This window comes from Bacillus rossius (genome assembly GCF_032445375.1).
Source record: "Bacillus rossius redtenbacheri isolate Brsri chromosome 4 unlocalized genomic scaffold, Brsri_v3 Brsri_v3_scf4_2, whole genome shotgun sequence".
Taxonomy (NCBI): Eukaryota; Metazoa; Arthropoda; class Insecta; order Phasmatodea; family Bacillidae; genus Bacillus; species Bacillus rossius.
The window spans coordinates 23,459,171-23,474,491 of NW_026962011.1; the positions used below are offsets into that span (position 1 = coordinate 23,459,171).

The window sequence follows — 15,321 nt, forward strand, 5'->3', positions numbered from 1 at the left end:
ATTGTGTGAATTCAAGTCCGATTGCTCATAAATGACTCTTGTGTAAGGCCATGTAATTATTGTGTTTGTAAAATTATATGAAAAACTGATAATTTTTTTTACATACTATTTGCGTGTTTTTATTCGTCATCCCAAATTCCGGGATTGTCTGTGCGCAATCCCGTAATCCCTGTGTTATAGATAAGGGCCGGGACCGCATTCTCTAGTCCCAACACACCGCCTCGCACCACTCACTCGTCCGTCGCGCACACAACACAGTCCCCGATGCACCAGTCTCCGCTCACGAGGCCCGTCTCTCGCCAAGGGGTCACTCACCCTCTTCACTTCACTGCCTCGGTGGCTGGCGTCACTGATTTTATACCCCTCAGCCCCCCCCCCCTTTTTTTTCATTCTGGAAATATCTCGTAGGCCTACCCCTTTGAAATGTCGCGTCATCAGGGCCGAAGCTCCCAGAACAAATGGCATCCTATTTGCGCCGCTTCACGCAGGCGATACCTCCAGAGTCGCAGAGAAGGCGCTAGGAATGAAGCGAGGTAAGAGGTTAAGAGGCGTCGTTGCTAATCATGTTAGTGTGTAGCGCTGTTAGACCGCGCCGTGGCGAAGAAGGAGGAGGGACACCCGCCCCTACCCCGCCGCCAGAGCGATAGCCCCCCCCCCCCCCCCCCCGCGGACAGAGGTCAGCCGGGCAGTCGCCGGCGCGACATGAAGCTGCTGTGTGTGCTGGTGCTCGCGGCGACGGCGGCGGCCTCCCCCGCCGACTACGCCGCCGCCAGGCAGCAGCTCGTGGAGCGGGAGGCGGCGCTGGCCTCGGGGGCGGGCCTCGTGCTGTCGCCGGCGGAGCTCGCCGTCAACGACGGGCTGATGGCCGCCAAGCGCCGCGAGCTGCAGGCCGGCCTGCGCGACGTCAGAGCCTTCCCGCCGGCCAACCACTTCTTCCAGGTCAGTGCCGACCGAGGCTTGCTGTGCTCATTTAGTACGTCCGAACATCCTGTTGTGATCGCAAATCAGGGACGTCGGAATAAGAGGGGCAGCAGGGGCGAGTCGCCCCCGTGCTGTTATGCATGGGGGGCCGTCCCCCTCCTTTTCCCAGAATAAATGTTTGGTCCTAGTAGTATTCTTCTCAACCAGTAGTTACAAACGTTTCATTGGTGATCACATTGATTAGAAAAACAAATTTATGATTGTCAATATACTGTAAAATTATTGCAAATTCCTAGATGGTATTTTATTTAAATTGTACTATAAATCTACTGTCAGAGTAGTATACATACTACGTCATCAAATTCTTGGAATGGTATATTTAATACTTTGGTTCGGAAACTCATTGAATAGCACAATTTTGCATTTAAAATTCCAAATTTTTCCGGAGGAGGGCCCCGCTCTATGACTGAGGTGTGATACATCTGTTCGCCCCCCACTAATGAAAACGTTCCGACGTCCCTGTCGCAAATTTATGTAATACGAAAGAAAAGAAAATATTTCCTCAAGACCTGTTATTATTATTTTTTTGTAGTGTGATATTCTAGTTCTGGTTTGGCCATGATCTTTCGATGTATTAAATTAAAACAGTCATAATTATGTAACACATGATCGTGCTACAAGAATCAAGGGAAGAACTCGGACATGCGGTGCAGAGCAACGCCACACCCGCACCTGCCTGTCGAGAAACCTCGAAACACACCTAGCCGGCCCTGGCACGATCTGAGTAGGTTTTCACATCCGTCCAACCCAGGGCCGGCGCGTCCATACAGACTAGGCAACCGCCTAGGGCGCCAAGTAGCTGGGGGCGGCGCAGCACGACACATAACAGCTCATATAATATGTTTAACGATTATTGAAACTAGATGAAAATGGATTTTTGTAACAGTTTGGACCACCACGGTGACCTGTTTATGATTTGTAATAAGTAAAAAAAAAAAAAAAAAACACAAGCCTACTTATTTTGATTGTTGACAAAATCTTAGGCTTACGTGATGTGTTTTTAGGCAAGGATTTTTTTTTTTTGGTGTGTCTGGCCCGGGGGGAGGGGAGGGGCATTAAGGTTTTTCGCCTAAGGGCTCCAATTTACCTTGCACCGGCCCTGGTCCGACCCCAGCAAGTCCACAATAAAACACAAAATAAGAGAATATAAGGAGAGACTTCACACTACAGACTACACGTGACGATTAGATGAATGTGTTCCTCGCAGCCCCACTGCCTTCGCCGACACAATCACCCCCCCCCCCCCCCCCCTCGCAGTGGAAGTTGTCGGCTTCCCACGACCGCCACGTCGGTCGGCCGAGTATGGCACGTCTCGTACACTTCTCCTCCCCACATTCGCGCACCCGACTGCCAGGTGCGTGTGAAACAGGCCTTATCCAGGGACGTGGTCAGGGAAGAAATACTCTCTTTTCTAGGATTAAAAAAAAAAAAGCAGAGACATAATAAAAAAAATTATAACAACCTAGCTATAAAGGTTACAGAGATATCATTTTGAAAATTTTGTCATCATTAGTAGGCGATAATAATATCTATATATTCCTCCTCATGCCTCGTACACAAAATCTGCAGTAAATGTGATTCCAAGTAGTCTATATTCAGTGCCGATTCGCACACGTGATATTGTAGGTACCCATATGGGTTCATAAAAACTTGACACGTGTGTTTCATGTATTTATTTAATAACATTATATATTCATGTTTTGTTTTAACAAAACAAAATCAGTTAAGAAAAAAAGTATTAATCAGTTAACTTATTCATTCATAAAAATAAACGAAATTAGAATATAAACATTTAATAAGGCTAGGTCTCTCACGATATGTTTTTTTTATTATTATTTTCTCGCCATTAACATTATGCAGTGACTTTCTGAAATTCAAACACGATAAATATTCACTAAGTTATATATGGGCTGATTGATGTGAAAGGTCAAGCAAGTGATGGTAATTAATTACAAACACTCGCGCTACTTCATGCATCCCATGTATTAAACTTAGCGAATATATTTTTTTCGAAAATAAGTGTGACAGAACAAAAAAAAATAACAAAAAAAAAAACTTAAATTATAGTAATGACTTGAAATTAAAAATTTTAAAATGGCCAATAAGACCGAGCCCTAAGGTAATTTAGCAACACCATCGTCTAAATATGAGTTCTAAGTTGGCTTGAAATAAAAGCATGGTTTCAAGAGTTTATTATTCCATAATCACCCTCCTTCCCCTCAGGCCCATTGGCTGGGCTCCTCAAAATATGAGGGCTCCGCGGAGTTGAAGGTCGCCGCCTATGTGCCGGTGTGTCGGACTCGAACCCGCGACCACGCCTCGCCGCGTGAACTGGACGCCAGAGAGATCACGGTCACCCGGGACCCTGGGCAACACCCACCAACTCCAGGCCTGCCTTCGATAGCGTGACGTCATCATGAGTAGTCAGCCCCGCCCAGCAGCACGCCTGTTTCATAGCGCAGCGGTGCCTTTTTTGACGTGACAACGTGTAATAAAGCGATGAACGTCGGCTGCACGCACGAAAAAAGTGTCCCGTTACGCTCATTGTTCCGTTACGCTGTGTCCCGTTACGCTCATTGTACGCTTGCGCCGCATCTATCTCTCTTCCACTCGACTGTTTATAAAGTGAAGTGAAAAGTTAATGTGGTTTTCATTTCTTATTACAACAACAATTTCGGCAATAAAGGTTAATTATTCTTGCATTTTAATAATCTGATTACTAGTATAATTTCAAGTTTTTATTCTTTTATTATTAAAATAAAAATGATTTAATTTTATTCATAAAAGTATGCAATCATTTCATCAATGTTTTGTTAGGACGTTGCCACGTTAAACTATCGTCCGCAAACCGACTTTACAGACAACCATGTGTAAACATCTCAGCTCTCGGTGTACGGCATTTGGTGGGAGTAATTTCGTAAATGGAACGGAAGTCGAGTTACACGGAAATGTGTAAACACGGTGCCAAAGTCGTCAAGATGGCGGACCCACGTGTGGCAACATAAACCTGTATTTAGTCACTTTCATAAATTAATATTAGGGGACATGCCAAACGTGTTGGTGTGCCAAATGAAACTCTGTGATAGTGAAGCTGCCCTGGAATATATGTGGTAGACTAAAATAGTCAGACTAAAAATTAATCTCAAGTTTTAAAATAAAAAATAAAACTGTTATTAAAATTATAATAATACATATTCTCTTTTTAAATTGTAAATAAACTCCGCTTATAACGCGCATGGGTGAATTTTTGACGTGGTTCAAACCTCGTCACCGGAAAAACTTTTGTTTTACCTTTTTAAGTAACATTATAATATACTAGCTGACCCGGCAGACTTCGTACTGCCTAATTAAATTGCAATAAAGTCCTGTCAAAATGATTTGTAATGTGACATTTTTTTGTTCCTACATATTTTATAGTCGGGGCAAAAAATTCTCCTGAACAGAACCGTCAACTTGGTGATAGGGTGTTGTAAATAAGAAATTTAATTAAATAAAAATATAAATAAAAAGATAAATAAAAAAATAAGTAATCTCTTTATTGTTAATCATGTGAAACATAATAATTTTTATTTTCATTGTAGTGCATGATTAGATCGGTAATTAGCTTGGTTTGTAGCATTTCGGGTTCTTCTACCTAAATTGATTCGTCTAATAGGAGGCATATCTATATTATAGATTATTTTGTCACATGCAATAATTAGCGATCATAGGTAAATAAACACTGCACAAAACACTATGTAGGTAAGAATTTGTTTCGTGTATAAGTTGACAAAAGCAAACTCATTAGGGTAGGTAACCTAAAAAAAAAAAAACACTGACATTGACAGTTTGTTGTTGTTTCAACTTTTTTTAAATTTGATATGACTTGGAGTCAAATCCTTCAAGCCGTATTTAAAATAGGGAAATGAAATAATAAAAACTTAAACTTATAAAATACTTTTCGTAACGCTGGTTTTGTTTGACTGATGTAATGACTTGAAAACTGATGCATTTTAAAGTAAAACAAATGAAATAATATCGCGAAGCCGACCAAATTGAACTATTCGATTTCGGTTTATTTTTTTTTTGTTTATCTGTGCTCCAACGCACACTGTTTTGATAGATATGATTGAACTTTGTACAGAGATATTAAAGTGCAAATTGACTCTTTGACGTTAGGAACATATCTACATTGTTTAAACAACAATGAGTGCTCGTTTTAGTTAGAAAACTTATGTATGGGAAAAAGAAAAGGGCTGGTTTTAGGGTTTTTCCGGCAATTATTCGAATTTTTCTCGCCGTAAAAACCATCTTTGAACTTCAACGAACATTTAAAAAAAAAAAAAAAAAAAAAGGCCAAATTGGTCCAGGCGTTGTTGAATTATGCGCTTACCAACACATTTTGCGATTCATTTTTATATTATAGATTATTAATCTACAATGATAATGTTAAATCAGCTCAATAAGGTTACGGTTTGTTTTAGGAAGTACCAATTTACAGACTGATTTCAGTCATTTAAGCAAAAACAAATATACAACAAATGCTTAAAGTAATGTTTTTTTTTTTAATGTTTCAGGTTAATATTTTAGTAATGCAATAGAAATATAACTTCTAAGGTGTGCTGAAACTTTATAGTAATAACATTTTGGTGAACTTTAACAAGATGGACAGTATTTTAATAAAATTCCTTGTCAAAAATCAGGTCCAAAGCAGGATTTTAGAATTATTTTAAAATCTTTTTCGCTTTTATCGGAGCCATTTGTAATAGTTTAAAATTTTTGCGTGTTTCACGCTGCTCTCTGTGCATGATGGTGACAAGCAACGTTTATGAGTCAGGCAGCGAATTATAGTGGCGGGCGCAAAAGGTGTGTTAATCGCGTCTAGAAATTTTGTACTTGAAAAGATAATATTTTATTGATCAGTATATTTATTACGCTCAGCATATTAAAAAAAAAATTCTACTTTAAATTTCGTGTCCGAGTTTCGTATAATAAGTTTATTTGCAACATGAACAAACAATATTAGAACACATGATTTTGCTCGTTACCGAGTTTAGATGACTTACTCACTGACAAGCAATGTTGGAACTATGATAATGCAAATAAGTAAGTACATAGTTTACGTTTTATCGCTCAATTTAATAAATAGTGCTTATTTTATTGAAAATATCGAACGAAAGGAGACAAACCCACTCCTCACTCGCTGTAAAAAGTAGACAAACATGCTTTTTGAGCAAGCCGTATGATATAATAGTATCAGGCTATTAGGAGCATAGAGGAGGTGTACATCATTAACACTAATTATGCGACACAATGTCACCTCCCTGTAACTTATCTCCTAATATCAAGCTGAAATATAAATGAAATGAATAGGAGACTCTTTAAACAAGTTTGTGTTTGCAATTCTAGACTATTAGGACTAGAGAGGTGGTATTTTAGGGAACGTAGAATATTATATGTGGTGCCACTGTATTGTTGGGAAATACCAACCATACAGATGGAGTCAATTTGTGAGCCCAATACCACTACAAGTTGAAGTGCCATACCATTCTCACTCACTGTTAATTGCTTCTGCATTACAAGAAATCTACTGAGCAAGTTTCAAAGAATTATTTGTCACGTAAACTAGGATATATATACATATTACATATATATGTATATAATTACTAAATTCCACTCCTAAGTAAGTGAAAAAAGGGGTTAATATGGTCTTATGATAAAAAACATATTCGATGTTAATTAGGTGGAAGTTAAAATATTGAATATAAATAGTAAACAAACTAAAATCTCCAACGATCTGTTACCTTTTCCAAAATTTAACACCTAGGACGGGTATAAGGGTAAATTTCGGGTTTATGAAAAATAGTTTCTATCTTCGAATCTAGCAGAATGGAAGATAAAAAAAAAACCTGTCAAGAATAACGTACGTGAATAGTCACATACAGATAATTTTATGAAATTTGATTGCTATGGGGGTGAAAATAGGGCAATATTAATTCTATAGTAAAAGTTGATATCTCTGAAGCTAATCAAGTGGTATGCAAGATTCTATAGAAAATAAGTTACATTAAGTGCAATGTACTGATATATTTTGTTTATAAAAGTTATATCGCTAATGGGTTGAAAAGGGTGTAATATTAAATATAAAAATAATATGTAATAAATTATAATACAATTAGTTTTTTTTTATGTGTCTGTAAATAACTAAGCCGAATGCTCAGAAAATGGTTTTATAATAACATATACTAGAACTGAAAGATATCTCCCCATTGCCTAATATTTCACCCCTAAAGGAGTGGAAACTGTTGTCTGTGCACAGAGATCTGGTGGTGAATATGTACCGCCCATGTTCATCTTTCCTCGACGGATGAATGGACTACCAGTTTCTATTTACCTGCGTAGGCGGGGTGGATTATGGTCATCCCATGTTGCCAACATCACCGGTCAAAAGATCCTTGACAAACACGCATCCCACTTCACTCTGGTATGGTCTTGATATCGCTGCCCTCACAATGCTCTCATTTCCTCCAGCCACTTTACACGGTTTTTTTTTTTTTCGTTCTTGAAAACAGCATACCGTAGACAATGCGATTTTTTTTAACAGCAGAGAATACTTGGATAAATTAACGAGTATTTGTATAGAGCTATTGCTATGATTTGTAAAATGCATATTGAAAATATATACGACTATAATGATGTTGTTATACATTATACCTTATATATTAGATATATATTATTTTTCATGTGTGCCAGGACAATGTGCTTTATACACTCTATTCAAGTCTGTATAATTTTAACTTGTTGCGGTATTTGTGTACGATATTTTTATGGGTTTATCAGTGACTGCCATTACCCACTAGACTACCAGCCGAAGATTTTTTTTATACATTTTGTTGGGTTTTTCTTTTCAGGAAACAGTTTCCATATTTTTCACACTATTGCATTTAAAAGTTTACATTTTGAAGTGTTCGTTAAAAATATATACATCCTAACAACATTATCGTTTGTTTCAAAGCGATATTTTTTTTAGCAGTTCGACACTACCCCGTACTCCCCTACACTATCAAATCCGTCATAATTTATTGTAAAACATGTAATTATTATGTAAAACCTCTTTCCAAAACAATATTTGATAGCACCAACTATTACTGCAAAACACTTAAAACTTTTTCAAACTTTCTTAATACTATCCTATACTTTTGTCCAAACAATACTTTATAGGACCATTCATTACTGCAAGGGGTAAAATAAGTAGTTGAAGAACAAAAAAATTCATAAAAATTCAGGCCAGCTTTAAGCTAATGTCATTCTTATCGAGAATATTCCAGATATATTAGGAAAATATTTTATGCGTTGAACAGACAACGTTAGAATTATTTTAGCTACATGGGATATGCGAAAACTATTCATCGATCATTTTAGGATGTTGAGAACATATGGGATGTTTTGTATATTAAGTTTTCTAAATGTTTCAGAAGTTTCCAGAATGTTTCAAAAGAAATAGCAACTTAGAAATTTACCTTGTTGAATGATATTTTTTTCCAAGAGAGATATATTTTTTTTTAATTGAACTCTAGTAGGTATATTAATTCGGTTTTCATTAAAATTTTATAATTTAAACTGTTTACCAAGTTTCTCAACTCAAGTCGAGGTCAACGAAAGCACAGCAGATGCGAGCAAATAGCGAGGAAAGTAGGTCAATCCTAAAATTTTTTATCGTGGAGCAAAGCGAGCAAGGACTTAGCGAGTCAACGACGTGCTTTCATTTAGCGATTTTTCTTCGCGACGAGCAGATTCACAACTGAGTAGCTTTTAAATTCATCCTCGTAGTTTAGGTTAAGGTGGCGAGTACAGTTTTTTCTTTTTCGTAACATGTATGTACGGGTTGATTCTCGAGGAGTTACAGCCACTCTGAGGGGCGCACCGGGTTCCGGTGTGGTGGTTCTGGGTTCGAATACCATGTAAGACGTGGATGTAATTAGTTTGTCCGAATTGTCTCCTTGGCGCTTACCCTACACCAAAAAAAAAAAAAAAAAAAAAACAGCATTTACAATTACACATGGGGCTTGGGGTTACATTTAAAAACATACTAAATTTGTGGGGGAGATGATTGGCTCCTGACAAACTTGCTAGTTTCCCACTCGTCATAAAAAATAAGTCAGCAGTTGTTCCATGTGCGGACATCGGAAGCTCCCAGTAAACATGGAAAATCACGACCCGAGAACGTGTTCCCGTTCAGTGAATCGGCGTGGAAAACACTCTCTTCAAAAACAGGCCGTGACCCGATGACAAGAGGGGGTCTTGACAGTTCATTCCTCATACATGTTGTCGAACCTCAAGGTCCGCAGAAGACGTCCTCGGGCGCCTCTTAGGTCCACGATGGAATATATTTTATATATATAATATTTTATTACCTGCTTTGCAAAATATAAATTACGAATTTAAATCATTTTATGTTTCGTCGGCGATGCCATTTGAGTCGGAAATACTCCGCCCAAGTCACGGTAATTGGGAATGAATGGGTGATTTCGGAAAATAATGGAAAATCCGTTATCAGGAGGGATCGGCATTCGAACCCGAGTCCACTGGAATGACAGTCCAGCTTCAGCGTTTAACCGTCGCACCGCCCTGTTTGGTTCCAGATGCAGTTGTTAATTAACTGTCGACATCGGAGTCGTTAGAGACTGACGGGAGATGCCAGGTGGAGCGGCGATGTGACGAATTGGTGAAGGAAACAATAGCACCCCGAGAAAACCCTCGAACGGTCCATGAAAAAGTCCGCCATGTTCCCTCACTCGAGAAACCTCTGGGTATAGAACTAGGATCGCCGGGGACGAAACATTTCAAATTTAAGCATAAAACGATTACCTACATATTGATTAGCTGAGTTCACACATCCCAAATAATAATAACTTAATAACCTATTCGTTCACTTAGAAAAATGAGTACGGAGCAGGTGATGAGGTGATTATGAGCCAACAAAGATTATGAATATTATTTCTACCCAACTAATATTTTCTTAAACAATTAAAACCAAATGAAGGCATACAATTAAAACGAATTAATTTTATAGTTATACCAATGTTATATACTAGACATATTTATGTAATTTATGTTGATTAATAATTAAAGTTTTATAAAATTTACTACGATTACGGGATTTCAATGATTTTTTTACGATTGGTAACTTTAATGTATGAATTTTACTGCATGCTCTACGGACATATAAGCACGCAACTCATTTCGAACTAAGTTTGGAGAAAACTTTACAGTGTTCTCAATATCTTGGCAAACATTATATTACTTATAACGATAATCGATTAATCTTGCGATTTTGAGAGACGAATAATAATTTAGACCCGGCCAGGACGAGTTTGGAGCGCGCTCCGTCCACAGCCAGAGTTTATCTCTTTGGTTCAAGGCTATACCGCGTCCTTGATCTCGGAGTAGTAACTGGCATACGCACCGCGTATGTCGTTCCATTCTCAGCGCGATCAGCTGACGTGTCATGAGTCCGTAGAATGACTGTTGGGGCTGCAGGGACTGCTCTCCACGATTAAAAAACTGATTAGTTGGAAATTCACCTATCCTTTTTCAATGAAATTTCATTCGATTGCCAAATAATATTTATTACAATTTGGCTGATAATACGCTAATACTTTACCTAAGAATTTTATCACGTATACTTTTAAAGTATACGTTCAACAAAAAAAAAAGAAAATTGACACGGTAGTTTATACTTTCGATAAGTAGAATATCAGCTCATCAAATTTTTTTTTTAGTAATTAGTAATATAATCTTTTTTTCAATTTAAAACGTTTATTTTTATTTGGAAAGGCATAAGCATTGTGAGTGAAATTTGTTACTTAAGTACTTGTTTTAAAATATTTTATCTATTGAATACTATTGAACACAAATAATATTTTCTTTCTTCCGAAACAATGTTATAGACATCAACTTTGAATATATATTTTCGTATGTAAAGATATGCATGCATAAATATATACATATATATTCACAGTAAAAAGACATGTTTGATAAAGAAAGCTTACTTTTGATTTTATTCCAGGATTAGGTAAATTGTAATTTATATTGTAAATAGTGCAGACTTTTTTAATAAAACATTTTCTATTTATACTTAACGGAACTAAAAATAATTTAATACATATTAAAAGAAACTTCAAAAGATGATAGGCCAATTTTAATTATGAATTATTTTAATATTATGAATGGAATTTTTTTTGATTCATTCAAATCGGTATAAATACTTATATTATGTAAGAAAGCACTTTAATATCAGTATTTTAACTGCGAACAGTTTAACATTTCTTTAAGTTAACTCATTCAACTTTAACTACCTACATTTAAACACACTTTTATATTGTGAATAGGAAATACAAATCTTTCCACTTGAAGGAACTAAGAAATTTGACTAAATTCCCTGAAAGAAGTATGTCGTTAAAATATATTTATTAATAATACAAATAAATTAATTGACTTATTTTAACATCAGTTCATTGCAAACTCTTTTTAATTCTAAACACTATATCTGAAATATTTTCTTGACTGATTCTTCTGTGCACGAAAATTGGGAGTTCAACCAGAAAATGCCCGATCCATGCAACGAGGTTAGCATATCAATAAAAGTAGTTTCTTAGCGAATTATGTTAAGTGCTATGTTTGTAAATTATAACTGTTAAAATTATTATTGAAATATATTTTTTGTACATCACATCCACGTACTTCCAACAATTTAGTAATTTTGCAGAGCTTGACGCATGCCTTTATGCCACTAAGCTCATGGCAATTCTATCCAGACGTGTGTTATAAGGCTACTGAAAGTAGTATTTAAACAAGGCTCTCGAAAATGTTAACTTAAGCGTGAATCAGTTAATAAGATGTTTGGTTTCCACTGATAATGCTGATATAATCTTTTTTTTTTAATCTTTTATCGTTTATCAAAAACCATTTAAACGATTCTTTTTTCTGTTTCCAGGCAAAAGAAGAAATTGAAAAGTCCAAAGTTTTCGCTTTTATCAAAGCGATGCCCAAAGGTGAATATGCTGTAATCTACGTACAGTTATCGTAAAATAAATGCATTCAAGATGTTAAAAATGCATGTACTTCTAGCAGCATGCTGCAAAACTCTCTGTCCAAACTTTTACAAGTAATAATAATTAACTAGCCAAAGGTTTGCGTCAGTGTGTTTGTATTTGATGTCACGTGACAGCGCCGTTCTGGAATTGCATCAATACAGCGTTAGGCGCGTCACGATTTTTTTTGTTTTGTTCTTAACAAATCATCTATATAAATAAAAATGTAAATTTTCGTTCCTTCATAATCTTAAATCTCCGAAAGTTCTTCAGCGATTGCTTCGAAATTTTGACACAGCGCTGCATTCGAATACGCGCGTGTTTTTATATAACTATTTCACACCGTGACAGATAAAAATATAGATAAAATATAGAGAGGTAAAAACAAAGATTTTTAATATTTTATTTTCTATAAGTAGAGTTGCATATGTAGAGATATATAGGTATGAAGAGGAGAGTGATATAGATATGTATAGATATGCGTAGAGAGAGAGATAAGGAGAGGTAGAGAGAGGTAGATATGCATGTGTAACTAGAGATATAGAGAGATATATAGATATATTCATAGAGAGATAGATAATTAGAGAGAGATTGAAAGATGCATTGTATATTTGTACCTACTTCAAACAACTGCAACAAAAAAAAAGATTGATTGTGGCATTGAAACGCATGCCGGGCATTAGCTAGTAATCTATATATCTGTGACACTAACGTGATAAAATTTGCCGATGCAACATACGACCCGATTAAAAAGTTTTTTTTTCTATTTCGTTCGTGACGCGGGAGCAGAGCTACTAAAAAGAGCATCGGAATTTTTTTTTTGTTGTGAATTATAATTAGGAAAATTGGTACATTGGTAATACAATTATATTTTGCTTATTTTAAGTTTTGTTTACTAAAGTTGTTTGTGGAGTGTTTCAAATACTCTCATAAACAATACTTTTTCCCTAATAAATTAAATATTTGGATTGAACAACATTTTCGCAAACAGGTCAATAACAATCATTTGTAAACATGAATGGCTGTCGTAGATGCAGTGCGAATGTAAAATTGTAAACATTTTTTTTTTGTAATGTTCACAAGAAGAATCCTCGGAAACCAAGGACTATCTTTGTAAAAATACGCAAAAAAAAAATGTTTATAGTGTAATGGCAAGAAACTTTTAAAGGGAAACTTCTTTACAGCCGAGGCGAAGATGTCACCAAGTTTAACGAAAGTGCTCAGCGGACAACGAAGAGTCAACGATCAGGAGTGGGGAAGGGAAAGGGAGGGAGGGAGGGCAAAACGCAACCACGCAAGGTTTTCAGGGGCACGGACGAAATTTGAATCGCGCGCGCATCTAGGCGTCGCTGCAGTGGCGGAGAGGACGTGCATTGTTGCCCGGGAAGCGGGCAATCAGTGGGGCGCAGACATCTGGAGGTAGTCAGTCGAACGCATCAGCAACCGGCAGACTGATGCACGGCTAAATAGGTGGTTGGTCGTGGTACGTTAACTCAGGAACTAAACCAGGAAAAGGGTGGGAGGAGGTCTGTGGGATCCGGACCCCTCCCTTCCCGGATTAAAATTAAAAATAAAATTGTGAAGACAGAATTAGAAATTAATAAGCAACTTAGCTACGTAAGGTTACAGAGAGATCAACTTGAAGGGATTATTGTAATCGTTAGTGGGATGCAATAATGCGTTCCCTCTCATATCCAGCCCTACACGCCTCATAACGCAGAAGCGGCCGGAATGGTGTTTCCACGTGTTATTTGTAACCATGTGTGATTCGTGTATCAAATAAAATTAATATGTATATTTATGACTAGTTTTAACGAAATCTTCAAATAATCGAGAAAAAAAAAATCTAAAATAAAAACCACAATAGAAAAATGTTCAGTTGTCTTTTTCTCAGGCAAAATCATTACTCAAATTTCTATGCGTGAACGTTGGATATAAAATATAATAAAAATTGAAAATTGAAAATCTTCTTTTAAAACACAATTATGAAGAAAACGTACTCATAAAAAAAATTATATAATGGATGTACCTCTCAAAATCCTGGCTACGGCCCTGGTTTACTCGTTTGTCGTAGGGCGATTAGCGCAGTGTTGACTGTTAGTACGTAGGGGGTAGGGTAATGCGACTACAGCAACAGCAAGGCAGACTTTACATTTGTAGAGATGGCCGATATGTTAACGGTGTACGGGAAGGCGCAATGGATTGCAGAGGAGTGCGCCGTTAGCAAAGGCACTTTCAAAATACGTAAAAATGTACCCAAAAGGAAGACCTTCATACGTCTTTACCAGCGCCTGCCTGAAAATAGGAATTTCACACCACGAAGAGTTGACGCCAGTGGCGGCTCCGGAAAGACTTATCGGGAGGGGCTATAGTACAAAGAAAGGATACAGTTTAGTGATGGGTCAGATACCATTTTTCTCAAAGTTGAATCTCGAATTCGAATCCCAGAGAGTACCTTGAAGATACCACTCCAATACGAATCTACGTAGGTGTTAAGGGTCTCAAATAAAATAATATACAATAGCTATATGAAAAATGTTAACTATTGTGTTCAAACATCCTATCATTTAATTGGTTGTTTCAAAAACAAATTTTCCAGAATCAAAACATATTATAATTTTATTTATATAATTTCATGATAAAAGTACAATAACGTTGGAGAATGGAAACAGGAAAGATACAAAAATAAAATTGATCCTGTAAACTTCAGAGGTTATCAGTGTTATTTTTTAAATTTACTTTATTTCCTCTAACATTTTTCTTTGTATCTTTCGAATAGTAAGGATTTGATGGTATTTGAGGATTTGAGTATTTTATTGGCCCATTCTTTATACAGTTGGTCATGGCGCCAATCGCTGCCATGGCTGGCCCATCCCCTCCTAGCACACGATGCATGTTACCCCTCCTGCATAGCTTAAACCCAGCATGACTAGGCGTATAGGCTTCGGCCTTGAGATGCACTTAGTCTCTCCCTAAAACACTTAGTTTTAAATTTATGTTAGGGAAAAAAATTCCCAATCCAGCCCTGGATTACAAATTAAAGCGGACCACGAGTCCAAGTGCCCAACCCACCGCATGGTATACTCCTTCTACTCTGTCCAACTCTTCATCCAGACCATCCTCTGTCTCCTGTATTCTCCTACACTTAATGCATGCAAACTTGCTCCCCGCATGACTGTGCCCAGGGTTTTCCCCGTGTGTATGCAGGTTTCACCTGGGCCCAACTTAACTAGTCGTTAAAGTCTAAAATAAAGAGTGAAGATAGTTA

The 15,321-nt window shown here is 37.1% G+C and overlaps 1 protein-coding gene across 1 annotated transcript in view; it reads left to right on the forward strand.

Moving 5' to 3' along the window:
- Positions 1–685: 685 nt before the first annotated feature.
- The window catches only part of LOC134541957 (adenosine deaminase 2-like), a 41,526-nt gene continuing 26,890 nt past the window's right edge, over positions 686–15,321 (forward strand). Inside the window, exons 1-2 of the mRNA XM_063385715.1 lie at positions 686–939; positions 11,957–12,014. Of these exons, the coding sequence (XP_063241785.1) occupies positions 703–939; positions 11,957–12,014 (295 nt within the window). The 5' untranslated portion in view covers positions 686–702. The remainder of the gene's footprint in view (positions 940–11,956; positions 12,015–15,321) is intronic.